We start from the raw sequence: 20,328 nt of genomic DNA, 5'->3' as shown, positions 1-20,328 counted from the left end.
TGCTCTGCTGCCCTTCAACATCTGTCTCAGCTGTGGATGAAAATGACCTGGGTTAGTAGGGTGGGATGGTTCAGTTAGTGGTCCTTTGGCTTTATTTTCAACTTTCCTTCTTGTACAAATGAAAGGAAGTTTTAATTAGGCCAAAAGTCTCTCCCTGCTCCCATCCTTCATCCAGGATGCAGTATTTTTATTTTGAACATTTGAGGGAAGAATAGTGAGTTCAGGTGAAGTGTTGAAATCTTTTACCTTAAGTGTTTGAAAAATAAAGAGATTTCTTAAAGAGCCATCAGGACTTCTTGAAAATAACTGTTTTTTTATTTTGTGTGTTTCTGCATGGCAGTTTCCTCCTTTGCATTGGCTGGTGGTGGATATTTTAGGAATGTTTATATCTTGGTGTGGAAATATATTTTTTTGGTTAAGAAATGTGTATTTTTATTGCTAGTCAGTGCAACAGTACAAACATTGAATGTTTCTTGTTTACATTGCTAAAACTGTTTGCCTGAAAGGTAATAAAATAACTTCTCTACAACCAAAACGTTGACTGATTCTTTGTTTGTTTCTTTGTTTTTCTTGAATAAATGGGCTACAATGCACAAATCTTAGCCAAATATTTTTCATGCACTCTTTAAGAGTTGTCTTAATTGCAAGCTCCGTAGTGTTTGCATTCTTGGGGCATCCTGCTGCTGTCATATCTATTTGGTGCCTGTTTTCAGTAGGGTTTCAGAACGTGCTTTGTTTTCTCTTTTAGGTTTTCACATCATATGATTCCTGGTCCTCCAGGCCCTCACACAACTGGAATCCCTCACCCAGCTATTGTAACACCTCAAGTAAAACAAGAACATCTGCACAATGACAGTGAGCTAATGCATGTGTGAGTCTGCCTTTCTGCACTAGCCCTTAATCTATAAATGTTTGAGAACTAACTGTATCTGAAGAGGAGTCAAGGATGTTTAAAAAAAAAGTGCCATTCATGACCACTTTGAATTCTAACTCTTCTCCTGTAACTAAAACAGGAACTGTGGGCTACTCTATGGGAAGGGTAATGAGACATTAAGCCATTTTTCATTCTAGTCCAGCACTTCTAAGCTGTAGGCAACAACCATCTTGATTCAGACATAATCATGGACTTCTCTACCTGTTGCTTGAGTGTGAACTCATGAACTTCTGCTGGAAAAGTTCTTACCTGCAAAATTTACTGGTAAAGAGCCCCCTCATTGCTTAATACTGAAAGGCAAAAGGCCTAAGAAAGAAGTGGATGAGAAGCTATTCTGCCTGTGTCAGTAGTTTTTTAGGGTACTATGGGTAGCCTTTCAAAAAGAGAGTTGAGCAAGTGATGAATTTGGAACAGATTCACCAATCAAATGTTACTTGCTAGAGAATGACATCCTCCCTTGAGTATTAAACTAAGTCATTTCTCTGAAAAGATGTGAAAGTGGATGGGACATGACAACTGAAATTCTCATTCTTACTCTTAAAGTGCTACTGTACTGAAATTCTCATTCTTACTATTAAAGTGCTGCTGTAATCACAGGTTGGTAATTTCCCACTGGATCTTTTTAGGCTGAAGGTAAATTAATGTTTGTTTTCCTTCCTTTCCCTTTCCCCCACCACGTTTTAGGAAGCCTCAGCATGAACAGAGAAAAGAACAAGAGCCAAAAAGACCTCATATTAAGAAACCTCTGAATGCTTTCATGTTGTACATGAAAGAAATGAGAGCAAATGTTGTAGCAGAGTGTACTTTGAAAGAAAGTGCAGCTATCAACCAGATTCTTGGCAGAAGGGTATGTACAGGAGGGTTTGTGTGTACTCACGTGTGCTACTAATTTGTGTGTGTTTCCCTTCAGTTGGGTGTGATTGCTCACTTTCAGCTTGAGGTGATAACTAATGTGCAACTATCAAATTAGCTATAGATGATAAAATATGCAACTAAAAATAAAAGCAGTATCTTGATTTTCTTTTTTCAGCATTAGCAACATCATCCAGTTGGTGTCTGTTCCACTCATGTTATGGTGTCAGCAGCTCAGGCTTGAAATATCCTCATTCACACATGGAAGGAGCATTCAAATTGCCTGCTGGGTCCTCCCTTAGGCTAGTGTCCAAGAGAGCAGGAAGGGATCATTCAGAGATGAACATGGATACCACTGGAGATGGAACTCAAAAGTGAATATAATGTGATCCAATTGTAAAGTCATGTAGGTTGGGAGGGACCCATGGATGTCGTGTAATTCAACGTCTGCTCAAAGCAGGTCCAGTTACATCAGGTGGCTCAGGGACATGTCCAGTCAAGTCTTGAATGTCTTTTAAATCATCATCCGAGTACCAATGATCTTAGTACATGTGCCAAAGCCTTGGCAAGAACTGTTAGCTTCTATGGTATTGTAGTCATGTTTTGCACGTTCCATATCAAAAAAACCCTCTATGTGGGCCAACTTACAATTACAAACTTCTTGTTCACTGTCAGTGTTACTCTTCCGAGGGAAAGCAGCAGAGATAAATGCCCATTTTGCAACTGACTCCCAGAAATGAGAAAAGGGGTGACTTTTGTATCAATCTGAGTTTGAGTACAGATTATTCAGATTCCCAGTGAACACCTCTTCTTGATAACTCACCAAGGCAGTATTGAGAGGCACTGCAACTCTCATAAAATCCTGTACTTTAAGTGGGAAGTCAGTTCATGACCTTAACTGCTGCTTTTGTGTTACAGTCTGAAGACTTCCCCCTCCGAACAAAGCAGAAATCTATTGATACTTGTCCTTGTTTCTGTAGCCTTCTGTTGCTCTTGTTACCTTCCCATAAATGACATCTTGATGCTTCCCTTTTTCCATGTTTTCATGTGAGTCTCTAAGATCATGTTTTCATTCTCACTGCCTCAGTAACTGATCTTAATTGCTTAGTATGTCAGCCTTGTTTTCTCAGCCTGAATGAGAGCAGTAGCTTATTTATCTCCATTTTTGTAATGAATCAAACCTCAGGACTCCATTACCTACTTTTTCTGCAGCTTATACCCCTCTTTTCAAGTTACTTTCTCCACGAAAGTACCTCAAATCCCACTATTCCTGTAGTGCAAACAATGCCTGAGTTATCCAGTATAATTGCTTAGAGATTGATTATTGTTAAGTGGTTTGTGTTCAGTCATCCAGGTCACTATTTGCCCTGTGCTACCCCAGAAGATGAACTACCTCTGTTCTCAAGAACTGACACTTTACAAGCTGCTGGGTTCTCTGATGCTACACCAGAGTAGCATTTTTGCCTGTACATGTGAATTTTGAAAGTTGCTAACAGGCTGAAGTGCTGTGCTCTCAGTAACACATCAAACTTGCCAAGTCAAGACTGACAAGCACTTTAGTTCACATTCTCTGATGTATAACAAAACAACATATTAAATCACACAAATATGATCTGATCTGAAGTCCTAGTTCTGTAAATTATTCTTGCATGAGTGTCTTAATGATTTCATGTCTGTCTGGTTTTGGTTTTTTTTTTAATAACTTCTCCCCACATCCCCCGTGCATGTTGTCAGAGTCCAACAAGAAGACACATCTGCTGCATCAGTGGAACCTCATTCCAAATAAAAGGCCTTTACTCTTTTTGGTTCAGGTCTGCGATAGGTGTTTCAGCAAGAACAAAATTATTAGATACCTATGTAGTTGGTCCCTCTTCAAATGTGCAGGTGGTGAAGGGTTATTTTTTGGTATGATTTTTTGTGTTGCTTTGGTTTTTTGTTTTTGTGGGCAGGGTTTTTTGTGAGTGAGGGAAGGGTTTATTGGAGTTTTTTTTGTACATGGAAGCAGGAAACTTATCCCTACTTGGCTACAGAGGCCAACTCATATAATTTGAAAGAGTGCAGTTCTGTGATTTCTGTATCTTAGAAATTTTTGCTGTTGCCATTTTCTTTTCTTTTATTACAAGAAGAAGGAATCGGAAAGCAGGTACCTTGAAGCTCAGTACTTAGAGGTTCACCTTGGAACAGGAGCCTGCTGGTGCCCAGAAAACCTTCTGTGTTGGCACTGAAAACTTGTGTCTAGCTGCTTCTTAAAACCAAAACAGCAGACCCTTCTGTGAAGTGGAGATTGCTGACCTTTAGAAGCAGCACAAACTCTTTCTGTTTTGTGCAGAGCTAAGAGCTGGGTTTTGTTGTTGTTTTTTTGTTGGGGTTTGTTTGAGTTTGTTTGTTGTTAGTTTTTTTAAGTAGTGTTGGGAGAGCATGGTTCTGTGAGCAGATATTTGGTAAGTTCTGTTTCCAGAAATGATTTTTGTCTTGCTCAAGGCACTTGGCAGTTGCAGAGCTGACAAATGCCTGGAAGTTGCTTAATAAACACAGGTGCTTATAATTGCTAATGAATTTAATTTCTCCAGTGGGGAAGGACTGAATCAAAGTTACTAAAACACTTGCTCGTGTCATTTATTGCTTAGGTTTGAGTTAATTCCTAGTCTAATGCTGTTTATTTTGTTTGCAGTGGCATGCTCTCTCCCGTGAAGAACAAGCAAAATACTATGAACTAGCTCGTAAAGAAAGGCAGCTACACATGCAGCTTTATCCAGGCTGGTCTGCAAGAGACAACTATGTAAGTCACTCACTTGAAGGCTCTTTTTTTAAATTAACTTCTTTTTCCTAACTTTTTAAAATTATTTCTTCTTTTCCTCTATAACTTGGGGAAAGTTCTGGATGAAAGAATGGTGAATATACATATAACATAACCCTTTTATTTCTTTGCACTTCAAGTATCCAAGATTTCTTGTTGTTGTTGTTGAGATGCTTTTTATGAAGTTCGCCATTTTTGAGGGGAAAAAATTACCATGGAAAGTTTTTTTCTAAAACAATGGCCAGTAATGTTCAGAAGCCTATGTTCTACTGTACAGCTGCGATTTTACCATCATTTTCTATTTGATCACTTGTTATCCATAAATGTATTTTAGACCTGAGAAAAAAAGAGGTGTCTTGCTTTCAAGAGAACTGAAAACCCAGGAGTCTTAATGCAGACTGAACTTTAGCTGAAAGTAAATCAGAATGGTCCATCTGTGAAATAAAGGCTGCATAATTTGTATAAGTAAACTTCATGGCAGATCTTCCTGTTAGACCATTTGGTGAAATTAAGAAGTTTTCTTACAGTTATTCTTGTTTTATAATTAAATATCAAACAACTGTTAGTAGAACATCACACAACTTGTACTGCACAGTTATACTATTGTGCTACAATGAGCTGTCAGTGTAGTCATATGTGATGCTGTGAAACTCAGACGATGCAATCCTGAGGGACTGGTCCTAAACCAAGATGCAGGCTCCTTTCTATCCCTCCATTAGCTGTGGCATTATTTACTGTGATAGGAAGTGTACATGCTATTTTTCTGGCTCTGTTGTCCATCTGTATTAGGTGGACAGTAGTTTTTCTCCACTTCAGTGATGTCTTGGGACATTAGAGGTACCCAAATACAGTGGCACAGAATGCATTGACACAGAAACTACATGATTGTCTCTGAAGCAAATGCCTTGGTCTTGCTGACAGCTGTACCCAGTTTTATAGGCATAGACACAACTGTAAGCCCCAGCAGCTTGTTTCTGTTTGTTTTATACAGTTATCTTTTCTAGCCAAAAAACTGTCATGACCTTATGCAAAGGGGTTTATTTCCAGTAATCAAACCATGTCAACAGAGGTGTCTTTAAGTATACCTGGGAACAAATAGGGTCTTAGTGAGAGACTCCTTGGAAAGGAAGGGATTTCAGTTCTGAATTTAGGTGCTGGAAAATCAAACCACTTTGGAGTCGTGTCAGCTCGTGCTTACTGGACATCAGCCTTCAAGACTGTGCTGTGACACTTGGTCAGGTTGACTTTGAGAACCTGATGTGTTTTGCCACAGCCTGCTGCCAAACAGCACAAGCAGTGGACCTGCAGTTTCTTAAATGCCTTGATAGACATTTGGAGTGTGTAAGGTGGCACGTGTGAGTTGTCTCTTTGATGTACTTCAACTTACATCCTGTGTGGAAGTATAGCTCTGGCACACTCCAGTCCTGTATGCTACAATGAGGAACTCTGCTGGCTTCCTCTCACAGCCTTCCTCTCTGCCTCTCCAGTAATGCACACGTATTGCAGTGGTGGTGAGGGGGTGATCAGAGTAGATCACAGTTTATCGCTGAAACTCTTTCAGATATACTAATCTTTTTTTTTCCTTTTTTTTCTCTTCAGTTTTTCTAAATCAAGCAGTCAAAAAGAAATTGTATTAATTTAGCACAGGTATTACTGAGCATTTTGAAAGTTGGAGGTGACTCAGGAGTGACTCTTGTGCTTCATGTGGCTCAATGTCACAAAACAGTACAAATAAAGAATATATACTATTTGGTTTTAATTCTCCTATTTTGGTTTCCCTGGTTATCCAGGATTTTAGAAGTTTTAAGAAAATGTTAAACATTTTTATTCAACTGTTTAAATTATTTTTTGATTATGTTTTTATTACTGATACCCAAAGTCATGCCAAGTTGTGTGATAGACATGAGAAGCACAGTGTTTTCACAATGTGATCGTCTCTGTGTACACTGGAGTTGTCAGAAACTATCTCAGCTGGGAATACTGACAGCTGCTTTTCAGCCCAGCCTTCTGTTCCTTCACTTCTCTTATCTCATAGATAGATCTCAGATCAGCTTTCAGTATGTTTCAGCACTTGAAGTCAGCCTGCCACAGAGAATAAAAGAAATTTTCCTCTCATGATTTTTCTGTTTTAACATCTGTACTAATGCACTTTCCTCTATAAAGAAGTATTGCCTTGGTGCCTGAGCGATAAAGTGTATTGCCAAGTTCCCCAGAGCCCTTGAAATGTACTTTCCAACTTCTAGTCTTAGTCTTGAGTTTGGGAGGCATTGCCCAGCCATTTCTCCAGTCTTGGGATAAATAAGAACAGGAGCTTAAGAGTCAGGCAGGCCCAGACAGTCAGAGTAGACTGGAGATGACTTATGTTCATCTTTCATAGCTTCACCGTAGACAATATTTGGAGCCCTCACTTGCTGTCTGTCAGTAAGCACTGCAGTGGTTTGGGGTGATTTCCTACATCACCTGCTGTCCATCCTGTCACCTTGCAAGAACTAACTGATGGAAAGATGTGTCCCACCACCTCTGCCCTTCCAGTCTGTGGCCACTGTGTGTGGTGGCATGCTCCTATGCTAGGACATGCATCGGCAGCTCCAGCCATGCTGAGTGGGGAGGCAGAAGGTGGACAGCAGGCTACAGCCCTGCTCACAGCAACTGCACCAAGATGTGCCAGAGCAAATCTGCTAGAGCCTCTCTGAGGGCTTCTTAAAATACAAATGGATATAACTTCTTTCTTCAAACACACAAAACAAGCTTTGACTGACAATACAGGACAATGTGTGTGGCTCGGCTTCGTGAATGAAGATTTGGGAAGGGCTATCCCCCCACGTGGGTGTGCCCTTCCAGCCTGCGCAGTGAATTTTTTAGGTGAGGCACAGCGTGCGCAGAACTGGCCCCACCGTTTAAGTCCTGAGGTCCATCTGCCACGGCCGAGCGAGCTTGGACAGTGCCAGTGAAGTCCTCAGGACTAGAACCTACAGCACCCAGCATTTCCCAGGAAGTCTCCCATCCAAGTACTAATCTGGGGCTGACCTGCTTAGCTTCCGAGATGTGACGGGATCGGATGTCAGGGAGGCATTTAACTGCCTACAGGACAATAATGACAAGTCATATAGAGGAATATCAAAGTGGTAGTTAGGGTACAGCAAGATAAGATTGAAGTTCAAAACTGTGTGGCTAAACTGACCTTTTGTTTCCTAAAGGGTGTGTGAAGCAGGAGCTCTGGCCATTTCCATGCACGGGGATGCAGGAGAAGGCTGAGTGCCTGTGTTGGTGCAATGGCTCTGCACTGGCACACTGGTGCCAGTGTGGTCTTCAGGAAAGACAGCTGCCAAGTATTCATTTGTGTCCTGCACCTCCGGCACATTAAGGGTGCTCCACTGTGCAGCAGTCTGCTGTTTGGTTATTGCACAGCATGCTCTCTGGGCACAGCCATCCGAGACTTGGCTTCTGTAAGGGGTTATCAGAACAGTCTTAGTGGGCTGGTTTGCACCCTGGGGCAAGTCATGGTCATCCTAGGTACTTTCAACACCCTGTCTGCTGTTACAATGTATGAACAGCTTAAGTATCTGAATGCGTGAAGAGTTCTTGTAAGAGCCATAAATTACAATATCAACATACATGTCATCAGATTATTAAGTGTGAGAAGTCTTTTAGATGCCAGCATTAGTTGAAGAACTGCCAGAAATTGTAATTCCATGTGGATATGCTGATGTGCCTATTTCTCCATAAATCTTGAGAGCAACCTTTGTTACCATTGAACCAGTTGGAAGCGGGATAGAAAATGTTTTAGCTGCCTTGAGAATAATTGGGGTTTTTTCTAACCACTTTCTCTGTGCCCAGATGACTTTTGCCTCTATGCTGTGAGGTTAAGTGACAAAAAAAAAAGTTTTGTGCATGTAATGCTATGGTAAAATTTCCTATTTTACAGGGGAAGAAAAAGAAGAGGAAGAGAGAAAAGTTGCAGGAATCAGCATCAGGTAGGCCATGACCAACTCTTACTTGCCATTCACCTCAGGGATATTTTAGAAACCGTAGCTCCTGCTATTTAATTTTTACATGCTTTTCTCTAACCCTTGCTTCATATGGACATTTTAAGATACTTGACTTTGAATGCAAGCTTGTGAAAATGCACACAATCCTTGCCTCCTTTCCCTTACACCTTTGTGAGCAGCAGTTCTGACGGCATCAACATCTTTGGCTGAACTGACACATTGCTGCAATCACTGTCCTGCTTTACCTTGGCTTTTGTCCTCAATCAGTCTTGTATCATCCTTAAATTTAACTATGTCTCAAATACTGTGTGGGATTATTGGACACTGGAAACTTTACACTGACCTTCTTGTAGCAATATTTTATCACTGTATTTTACATTTCTGTGTACACTAACAGCTGTCTAGTAGGTTGGCTAAAAGCATCAGTGAGGTCTCCTCTTTGCCTGTGAAATATATATAAGAAACATCCTGTTTTCCCCAACAAAAATGGCTGGTATAAGAACCATAAAAAACCCAAACAACAAAACCAAAAACACACACACAAAAAAAAATTCCATGTGACACTGTAGCAAACAAACTTATTTGGAATGTGCAAAAACTCTGTAACAGAAATTTGTTAAAGGAAAACAATTTTCTACAGGTACAGGCCCCAGAATGACAGCTGCCTACATCTGAAGCATGGTAAGAACATCTCTAAAGCTTTCCTGCTGATTAAACTGAATTTTAACATAAGCTTTCTTATAAATTTTATGCAATAATATGAATTTAGCAAAAATTGCAGAAGTACCATGTCCCAAAGCCAATGTTACTTCGATTACTGATGGTTTTTATACCGGCTATCTATTAGGTGTTCACCATTTCACTGCTTAACTGTAATATTTTCAAATTGACCACACCTCACTGACTTGCTGCACGTCTGCCTGGGAAGCACAGGGATGGGTTGATTCAGCAGTGCAAACCCTCCCAGCCAGCAGACTGTCACAGTTCATAAGAGCAGGTTAGATGCTGGCTTTGGAGTACATTTTATGTGTTGACATCTACAAGATGCTGGCTGGCTGGGTACACTTTTTAAATACAATTTATTTACCTGTATACTAACAAAACATCTGCTAAGAAAATTGGACTATATTTCAATTGTGTCAAGAATTTCTCCCACAACCGTGTGGTGGTATTTTACGTGTGGTGCAGGTTGGGGTTTTTTGTGGTTGTTGTATTTCCAGCATGTATTTTCTCTCTTCTTATCATACCAGCACTGAGGTTGGAATGACTAGTGATAACACATATGCAGTAACACCATCTAGTCTGCTTGTGAGTGCACACAGTACCACATTGAGACCCTCATTTCTCAGTGTTTGTGTTAGGCTAGTCCTTCTCTTTCTTTCAGTGTAATATTTTTTCTAGTAGCAACTGCATTCTTTTGACGTATTAGTTGCTTCTACACTGTCTAATTAACCCAGACTGTGCCTGGGAGATCCCCTAGAATTCCAGGAATCGTGAAAAAAAGCCTAATATGTTTCTAAACTCACCTATGTACTATATTAGAAATGGGCTCTCCAGACTCTTCTTCTCTGCCTTGTTTGGCCACATGGTCCCTGTGGCACTCAGAGTGGTCAGCAAAGCAGGTTCCTGTTGGCCTTCTGCAGTGCCTGGACTTTGAGACAAGTTCAGTTTCCTCTGTGCAGTGTGTCAACCATCAACCAGCATGATTTGATCCTCTTCTGAAGTTATGCCATTATGCTGGTTATTCTAAACTTAGTTGGGTTAGGACTTTGAGTTTACATTTTTTTTAAGCTGTGACAGTGAAAAGGCAAAATGCGTGCACTTTTTTTCTTCCCAATAAGCAGAAGTTTTTCAGGAAAGCAGACAGTTTTGTCCTTTGCAACATGCCTGAATCATCTTGATCTGAGATGTGGATAGCAGCATTTGGGTTCTGTAGCCTACACAAATGTAGCTGTAAAGTATCATTATTTACAGCATTATACCTACTAAACAAAAGTGGTTTAACCTTGAGTTTTATAATTGATATTTCAGCTTAGTTGCCCAGGCCCGTGATTGCTGTGAATAGTTTTCCCCTTTGAACTTAACACTGTGCCTGTAAGCAGAAAAGTCATAATTTCATCTGATTTGATGCAGAGCACTTGACTGGGATTGGAAGACAACTAAGGTTCAAGAAACAGCTAAAATACAGGGGATATTTGGTTTTTTGGATGCCTTACAATCTCACGATGACTGCCTTGCCCACGTTGAAGTATTTTGTTGGCGTTTCCCTGTTTACATTTTCCACAGTAGCAGATGAATATTCTGAGTGTGAGGGTTTTCTCTCTTTCCCATTGACTTCCCTCCCTCCCTCGCTTTGTCTCTGTAATGGTGTGGATACCTGTCTCTGTCCTCGTGCAATTTATAACACAGTAGTTATGAGTTATGAGTAGTTATGAGAACAGAATTCTGTCTTCCTCCACAGAAGGGGGAGTGTGCTGTTGACTCCATAGATGCACATAAAGGCAGCCTCCCTGAATGTGGCATGCCGAGTGAATGATCTCCACTGGAGATGTGCAGATGTGCTCTTGCTGGAAGTGAACGCACAGAATGATTTAGGGAACCTGAATCAGCCAGACTTCAAAGTTAGTTTCTGAAGGTTAAGACTCTTGCCCTCTGCAAGCCTAATCCAAAGACTGTTTTGCCCACAAGCATATCTTAACAGGCCCACAGTAGAGCTGTTGTAGTCTCTGCTGGATAGAGATAATAAGTTTGGGAATAGCTTTCTTACTTGTACAGATGGTGCAAGGAAGAAGGGAAAGGAGGGTGGGAGGTCTGGGAAGGAGACAAGCATTCTGTTATCTGAGAAGAATCAGAAATGAGTAGGTGGCAAGACCAAAGAAAGAATCTCAAGATCAGCACAAAGGAGATCAGCCAGGGCTGTAATTACAGTGATGTGAGAAGGATGAAATGGTGGGAGGGTTGTGTGGTGGGATGTTCAGAGGAAAGTAACGGAAGAGACATGCAAACAGAAATGATTTAAGATACTGTGAAAGTTTTGGGTGTGGGTTTTTTTATTATTATTTTTTTTTGTCTGTGAACACTTCAGCACGTAATTGATAAAATTTTAAGGTGGACCTCTAACCTGCTTTTTGCCTTGGATATGATTTGAGTGGTTAAGTCAAGGTGGTAACATGAAGTTGCCCCTTTTCCCAGGGCTGTACACAGCAGCAGGCATCTTATGGCTTCACTGCTTAGGATTTGACTGAGTTATTCTCCAACATGGTGAATGACCACTATTCAGGACCTTGGCACTTGTCCTTGTTGACCTTCATGACGTTCACCCAAGACTACCTCTCAAGCCTGTCAAGGTTCCTCTGGATAGCATCCTGTCCCTCCTGCGTGTCCGCTCCTGCAACTTAATTCTGGCTTGATATTGATCTTGCTGAGGTGAAAGACAAGAACCCCTCCTCTCAGGCTCTCTGACATTAAGAAAAAGAGAAGAGCAAACTCAAAGAGAAGCTGCTGAGGTGGTAGGTGCAGAGGGGCACTGACACCTGCTGGGAGAGGTGCGGCAGAGCAGCCCCAGGTCCCTGGTTACCAGCCTGGCGGAGGTCCCTTGTGAAGTGCAGGAGGGAAGGAAGGAAGGAAGGAAGGAAGCGTATAAAAGCTATTTTGGGTGCGATCAGAGCTTATGGGAGGGGTAGGCGAGGGGAGGAGCAAAACATAGATTTTATAAATAAAAACCAGCAGAACACTTTCAACTAGACAATCAACATAGATATGGGATTAGACAAACAAGAAAAATTTATAAGTATTTTTGCAAAATAGGGGTGTAACTTGATCGGCTGTGAAGCTGATTTTCAGCATTTCATATTTTAAACTGTCACTGACAAATTGAAAAAGTAGGTAATTCAGCAGTTGAATTTCTAAAATGTTTGTCAGAGATGCTCAAGTTGTAGGTGTTACCATGAAATTAGAGATGCCTAATCAAGTTTGAACTCAGCTACATTTACAAATTATTAAAAAACTCCGTATTGTTTCACTTCTGAGGTGTTAGCAGGAGGCAGCTTGGGCTAGAATGAAGGAGCAGTGGGACAACTATTGTTCTAACTCTTCCTGTGGGATAGGGTGGGGACAGGGAGTTGACGGCTAGTGCACCATTCTTCTCTGGATAAAAACAGTGTATTTTGGATTTAATAAACTCAACACCAGACTGAGAATTCTAAGGTCATGAGAAAAACTCTGTAGAAACAAACTATTTCATAAATACAATGTAAGACTTTTAAACATGGTTTCATTTCCAATTGGAAGAAAACTTCAGTATTTTACTATTCTTCTCAGGTCTCTATTGCATTTTCATTTTTTTAGTGAATTTATATGAAAAATTTCAAAATGAGGCCTTGATACTGTATTCCTGAACAGCTAGAAAGCAAGGTGTTATGACACTGTCAAAGTCTTTTCCATTTGTTTCTGGAGACTCAGCTTGGGTGAAATCTGTCCCCTTAATTTAAACAAAATTGTATTCAAATGCATTTCTGTCAAAGCTTAGCAAACCTTAGTACACCCTAGCATGGAGTTTTGCTTCTATCTGCCTCTGATTGTAGAGATTATGGTTGGATTGAAGAGGTCTTCTGATATACATGAATGCAAAACCAGTCATCTGAAGGCAAAACCAACCAAAAGAACAAAACAAAACCAGAGCCTTAAGTGTGATGTTGGAAATGTCAATGCTAATACAGCAAACCTTCTTGTACCAGTTAGTCCCTTATTTCTCTGCTTAAAGACATTTTATGCAAGTCATCTTTTCAATCTCTGACCCTTTACCTGTTTGTTGAGATAGTACCAGTGTTTAAAGTGTAAAAGCATGCAAATTGGAAAGCTGTACATGGAAGGAAGCTCACAGCACAGCCAGCTGAAGCACCGTTGTCTGGTCAGTTAAACATGAGCCTGGCAGTCAGTGAGACAGTACAGGTTTTAGTCAGAGCTTCCAGAATGTCAGCTTTTGGCTCCTCCTTCCAGGGGTAGGAGCAAATGTTGGAAGCATTTGTGCAGTGAAGGTGCCATTGGCACTGGGGTGCAGTGTGTGAGCACTGTTAGATACAACTGAGGGAAATGGTACCAGTGACCATCTCTGAATTCGTGTTCTTGCCACAGCCATCAGTAGAGTGGGATTAGAGGTTAAGAGAACTAAGAAGGCTTAACTGAGCAGAGAGACATAATTTCTGTAGTTGCTTCCTCCTTGCAAAAGTAAGATTCCTGATTCCTCAATATTAAGTTGCATCAGAGTGAAACTCAGGAATTATGAGAGCCTTCTATACTTCATCTCAGGGGTACTTGAAATTGCACAAGGTAAAATGCTATTGCCAAAATAACTACATGAATTAGTTTTATTGTATCAAGGCAAATGCACACATTAGGTGAGACTACATTTGATAAACAGCTGGGTTTCTTCTCCTGTGTGTGTGTTTTGAGATACACAACAGGAAGCTTGTATATTTCAGACCAGTAGAGATTTTCTTCCAAAATGACTTAATTGCATCATAGTGAAGTTGATGTGTTTGAATTCTGTAGTGGTTTCTGGGTACTGTTGTCTTTCGCTGGTCTTGTTTCTCTGTGAATGCCTGTGTTGATGGAAGCTCAAGAAGATGTTCAGGTTACATTTGACTTGCCTTTGGTTTCATGAAAGCAGCTATTTGAATTATTCCATGTATTAGAAGATAGAACTGTTGAAATCATCTTTCAAAGTACATTTTAAATTCTAACCTATGTTTAATTGTGGCAAAAAAGATGATCTATAAAGGAAACTTTACCTGTGTTACTTCTTTCTTCTGAAAGAATTTTCACTTACTGCTTTACCGATACTTCATGTCTTTTCTGTTACAGCAAGTGAACACTGAAGTAGTGATTTCAGTGCCCCTAGAACTCAATCTACAAAAGAAATAACTTAAAAATTAGTCTTCTGGTTGTTTTAATATATGCCATAAAGATACAAAGCGAGGACAGGCTTATGTATTCCTTCCTCTTCCTTGCTTTTAGTATATTATTCCTCTTTAAGAAGCTGCTAGAAATTGATGTCTAGAGGCAATCTGGTTCTTATTATAAGCATGGAACCTCTCTCCTCTCCCACCCCGAACAGGAAAAACATGTCCTGGGTCTTCAGTAGGATAATTTTAAAGATTGTCGCTCAGTGACAGAGCTTGTAGTTTTGTGCTGCCTACACTGGTGGCCTTTGATAAGAGCCACACATGCTTGGCATCACTGCCATCAGCTGCACAAAGCAGGAAGCCTAAAATACCTGGGTGTTTTCCATGCTGACACTAATTTGCTCTGGAAGAGCTCTCTGACTTGGGGAGGGAAGGGGAGAAATGTTCCTGCTGCTCACTTAGCACATCTAGCTTAGGTCAAACTACGAGGGCAGAAGTCAGGACTTCAGACTCCACCTGTAGTTAGTGGAGAGGTATTCTCAGGTGTAGTTACTCCAGGGCATTTAAACCAGCAGTGAATAATTTGCTATTGGAGTGTCCATTCATGGTTACCAGCAATGGGCTGAGGCTGGCAGTAGCAAGGGGGATGGAAGGGTTGGACAGACCAAGAAAAATTGAATACTGACATAGTTTCACCATGGCAGCATCTGTTACAGTTTTAGGGTACAATTTTATACTATTTCTTTGGCAACAAAGGCAGCTTAAAAAGTTCCCTCTGCTGTCTTCTGGTATCCATCTTTTGCAGAGAGGGCTTTTTCCTGTCTCCTGTAGGTCTTTACGTCCATGTTCTGTAACAGTTTGTAGGACCCTGCAGCAAACTGGATTACTAAAATGACTGGGGTTTTGTTGGGAGGTGCTTTTTTTTGTTTAGAAAAAACAAAGATTGTGGAGTGTTTGTTTTTGTTTGCCCAGAACATTTCAAGGGTCTGGTTTGGGCTAAACCCACAAACCATGGCACAGCTGGGCAGGAAGAGGAGCAGACGGCAGTGCCGGCATCTATCTGCTTGTGCCTGAAACTCTCTCCAGCTATGCTGTTAAAGAAAATACAGAGGGACTTCACAAACAGCAAGAACCTCTGATAAATAATGACCTGGTTTTGCATACCCAAGTTTCTGGAGTATTGAATAAACCCTAGCAGTAAGTAGAACATACTTGTTTTGGACTTAAAAAAAAATGACAGTTTCAGCTTCTGGGTCCCAGAGTTTGCCATGTTGTTTGAAGTACTGGTTTAAAAGCCAGGTTTGGAGCCCGACTTTTTGGTTTATGTTGGTTTTGTTTGGTTGTTTGGTTTTTTTTAAATACATACAACTATCATTATATGTAGTCTTGTCTCTTCTTACAACTGTATGAAAACAACCCATAGTGGGGAATGGTGTAGGAAAAAAGCACCTCGTTTAAAATCCTTACTTTTTCTTGCTTCCTGTGAAGAGTTAGCTATCTGTTTTACTCCATGACGTGGATGAAGCTGCATAATCCTCTCCCTTGTTCTAGAAAAACTGAGATGAGTTAAAAGATTAGAGGAGGAGCACAAGACCTTTGCAGACACCTCCTTCAATCCATCTCATTACAAAGCATGGGGAAGATTTCTGATCCCCTTGTGATGCTTTTGCCCTCAGCCATCAAGCCTAGGCTTGCTAGCAGACTTTAGTTTTACTGTAGTGATTCATGAATTACAGTTGTATCACTTCAGGAGCAAGGCTTTTCTTTTTACACTGCATTATTCTTGAATCTTATTTCTGTTTCTTTCTCGAGGTGGTGGGGTTTTATTTTCTTTCCCCTTTCCTCCTGCAGTCAGATGTACACTGCAAATGGCACAGACAGTGCCTCCTATTGTGGCTCAGGCTCAAGACTTCACATATGTAAAATGTGACTTGCAGCACTTTCTTTGAAGCCTAACCACAGCCAGGGAGCTGTAATTGCAGTCTTTGATTTGTGCCGACTTCACTTGTGGATTGGGCTTTGCTAGGGCATGCCTTGCTTGGCAAGACTTCAGCTGCAGCCCCCCAGTGAAGCCTTAGATGTGGGAAGTCTTCAGTCTCCTTCGCACATGCCTGTGGTTTCTTGAAAAGAATCCTGATTTGACCTGTTTTATATCTGTAAGGCAACACCATCATCACTTGTATTTTTTAGGTATTATTTGGTTTATCAGCAGTAGAAGCAATTTCCAGCATGTAGCCTTAATGTGCAGCTGGGGAGAGGCTGGGTTCTAGATGCTGTTTTCAGGATAGCTACTGTGTAATTTGCTGTACTCCAGTATTCCCTTGGAAATAAAAAAAACATGGGGCTTCACCGAGCCTGTGCCCTTCCAGAATCCCAGCGGTGTCTGCAGCCTCTCCAGTGAAGCAGGGCAGAGTTAGTCACCAAGAGGGGCCGTGGAGAGGAGGCAGGAGCAGCAAAAGCTGCCTCTGGGTTGAGAAAGGAGCGATGGCTGCTGCTTGAAAAAGCTGAGGGCCAGAGCAAGGCCACAGTCGTTATTTTAACCTCCTGACTTCAAAGACAGCTTGCTGGTAAGGAAAGAGGGGAGGAGGCAGGGAACCATCTCAACAGAAGAGCATTTCATTTCCTTCACTGAAGTAGACATTCCTGGCTGCTAATGGGGAGTAGCTCTGAATCACAGCACTTGTATCAGACTGCTGTGAACTACTGGCCTGGCGCCTCAAGGCCATTCCTCAACAGGAAGCTGAATGTTTTCATGTAAGACTGAGAGGAAAACCTTCCCAGGAAGAGTAACCTGGATCAAACCTTTGAAAATCCAGGATGAAAAGGCACAAAATAAATATAAAGCTGCAGGGTGCTCTCCCCAGTGTTTCTCTGCTGTTTGCTTGGCCTCTCTTTCGTGCTCCTTGGAAAGGTAGAGCCCTTCGTAGCTCTTTGATCCGCACGTGTTATGGAGCACTGTTTTACTTTATAAAAAATAAAAAAAAAGGCAGGAAACTCAGAAGACTTTTTTTAGTTGGGACATGGGCTGGTTTTATGAGGAAATAGGAACTGAATTAGTCAATACAGACCACCTCTGTTGAGACCACTGGTTTGCCAGGGGACTTTCAGCTGTGTTGTTTAAGATGCCTCCGTGGCTTTGTCCTTTTGTAGGTACCAGCAGCAGGTGAGAATTCCTCGTTATGTATCAAGGATGGCGGTATTTGGGATAGGAGAAAGTCTGCATTGAATTTAAGCTATACAGAACATTTTGATAAAAATTTTCACTTGTCTTCTCTACCTTAGTCTGCAGCTAAACTTCAGTGTCCTCAGCTTTCCTTTCCACTATAACAATGACCCCTGATGAAGAGACAACTTGTTCAGTAAGATTTTAGGCCTCAGCTTACACTGATGAAAATCAAAGGGTACCAAATCAGTTCTGGAGGCTTTCTACTCTGGCATACACTAGGCAGTGTAACTCCTTAATTCAGGAGCTGTACTCAGTATGGGTGAAACATTTTGGGTTGTAAAGGCTTACACAGAAACTGTGGGAGATGGGTGCTCCATTACTGCTGTAATGTAATGTAACGTAATGTAAAATTTGCTGACTAATTCAGCTTATGACTCTGCAGGCTCAAGCAGTCTATCTATTATGATTAGTCTAACAGAAATTTGACTTGTGGTTCAAACCATTTCTTCATAAACTTGTTCTGTCTTGCATTGTGTGAGTGCTGGCAGTGTACCTTCTTTGTGACTAAGCACTTTGTGTTTCTTCTGGTGTAAATTCATTTGCCTTCTCCACTGAACTGCATGTTTCTGCTAATTTTGGTCATTCTCAAAAGCTCTGCTCACTGAGCCTTGTACTTGATGAGAGACCCAGAGGTAAACATAGATTTTTTGAGATACCAATAATCCTGAAACTGTTACTGGAGAGCACATGTCCATCTGTGGAAAAATGTCTGACTTGTTAGACAGTTTTTGGGTGGAGGCCCTGTTATAACCCAGTTGTCTGGGTCAGAAGGGCAGGGTGATGGTTGAGTTAGCAATTGCATAACTCAGCTGATGTAACTTGCAGACCTAGTGATGAAGAACTGTTTCTTGCTGAATGAGCAGTACCTATTAGGCTTGTAGGGCTTTTCACATGCTCTAGGAACATAAATTCTTTCAAGATCCTACTGAACTTTACTGCAAGGTAAGAGGCTCATGGTTCTTACGCATCTGGAAGATATTCACTACCTCACTGAAGAGCAGAACAAATCCTCCCCAGTCATGCAGGCAGTGTTCACACAAGCCTTGCCCACCATATTCCTCTACCAAACTGCTTACAGAAGACAGTGTTTTCTTTATTTCTGCCGGGAGTAGGGCTTGAGTCTCTGAAGTAGAGGTTTAATTGACCTCAACCACTGCAGTACCAAAGCCTAAGGATGTATAGCTTTGCAATGGATATCTGGGTCAAATACTGTAGTTAAGTTTAATGCACTACAAAAGGGAAGTACTTCTGTAACATGCTGGATGCTTAAAACCCCACCTTTCTAGTTGGTGTTGACATTTCTTTACAATCCAAAGTATTCTGCAAAAATATACTTGCAAACTTAAAAGCAAGTAGCCAGTGATTCTGCAAATGCACATTCCACTAATACAGTTGTGTCATTGAGTTAAATGACCACTGGCCTCTCTAAAGAGTTTTTTTTCTTTTAAATGGCTTCATATAGTCTTTATCACTCTCTCTCTCTCTCTTTCTCTCTCTCCTCTTCCACGTAGGTGGGAAAAGAAATGCTTTCTCAACTTGCAAAGCAAAGGCAGCGACACCAGGACCCCTTCTGGAGATGGAAGCTTGTTAAACCCTAGGTGTGTCCTTCATCCGCACAGACCACCCCCGGGGAGTCTGTCCAGGATGTCATTCACCCTGATGCCACTGCGAGAGACACTGAATCATAAAGACAATCACTGCCAAAATTCTTCACTATCACGAGGTCCAGCCCTGATATAAATAGAGCAAATGAGCTCCTGGGTCAGCAGAGCAGCTTTTGTCTTCACTCCACCTCTGCCTTGCACTCATAAGCCCTGTTTCATCTGTGTCCATATTGAGTCAGCAAACAAAGCAGCATGGCTGTCTCTGCCTGCTTCAGCCAACAGAATAACGTAGAGCACAGCTGCCCCATACAGCACACCGAGGATGGAATTGGCCTGGACCAGGATGATGCGCTCAACCTTCTTTTTATTTAATGGTGCGACAGGATCAATTTTGGTTTTAGCTTTTTTAAGAAACTTGAATGCTTTTATATTTTAACTTTTAGTTTGTAATTTCTTTGGTGTATATTTTACTAGGTATGAGCTTTTAAACAAGTGTCAGAAATCTGAAATCTTTTTAAATAAAAGGAGTTTTTCTTTTTTTTTTCCTGCCAGAAGAAAAACCTGTATGGAAAAAAGGTGGCTGTTTTGTTAAACTATTTGTAACAAATAGTGGCCTCTCAGTCTATATAATAGTGTCCTATAGAACTAAATAAATGTAACAACAGTCAGCTGGTCAGTAGACATGTTAGTCTTGCATCATCTACTCTGTAAACATAAGCAATACATCCAGCAAATCTGACTGCAGTGAGTTCTCCTTCTCACCCATTCCCCTTCTCCTTGTAAAAAGCCCAGCACTTGAATTATGACTTCAATTGTTCTGTATTTGTATCTGTTTTTCTTAGCCTGTTAGTGGGATTTTATGCCAGTTGTTGAAATGAGCATTGATGTACCCATTTTTTAAAATAGTAAGGCACAGCCTTTGCCAAAAATACTGTCAACCAATTTTTTTTTGTCATTCCAGTTTGAGTTAATGTGCTGAGCATTTGTTTTTTAATAAAAGCTTTGTAATAAAACTAAACTCAA

At 41.0% G+C, this 20,328-nt stretch overlaps 1 protein-coding gene across 10 annotated transcripts in view; it reads left to right on the top strand.

Annotated features, from left to right (window-relative positions):
- LEF1 (lymphoid enhancer binding factor 1) overlaps positions 1 to 20,328 on the top strand; it is a 70,023-nt gene extending 49,695 nt beyond the window's left edge. For 7 of the 10 annotated variants that reach the window (XM_071555119.1, XM_071555118.1, XM_071555120.1 and 4 more), the window contains 5 exons: positions 749 to 871; positions 1,619 to 1,781; positions 4,458 to 4,565; positions 8,509 to 8,557; positions 19,213 to 20,328. In XM_071555119.1, coding sequence (XP_071411220.1) covers positions 749 to 871; positions 1,619 to 1,781; positions 4,458 to 4,565; positions 8,509 to 8,557; positions 19,213 to 19,292 — 523 coding nt within the window. In that variant the 3' untranslated portion in view covers positions 19,293 to 20,328. Of the gene's footprint in view, positions 1 to 748; positions 872 to 1,618; positions 1,782 to 4,457; positions 4,566 to 8,508; positions 8,558 to 9,212; positions 9,254 to 19,212 lie in introns of all 10 variants that reach the window. The other 3 variants (XM_071555122.1, XM_071555127.1, XM_071555123.1) reach the window with 1 other exon arrangement.

This window comes from Pithys albifrons, chromosome 5 (assembly GCF_047495875.1).
Source record: "Pithys albifrons albifrons isolate INPA30051 chromosome 5, PitAlb_v1, whole genome shotgun sequence".
NCBI lineage: Eukaryota > Metazoa > Chordata > Aves > Passeriformes > Thamnophilidae > Pithys > Pithys albifrons.
The sequence above is the reverse complement of the archived record's forward strand: the minus strand, read 5'-3'. Positions and strand labels throughout refer to the sequence as shown.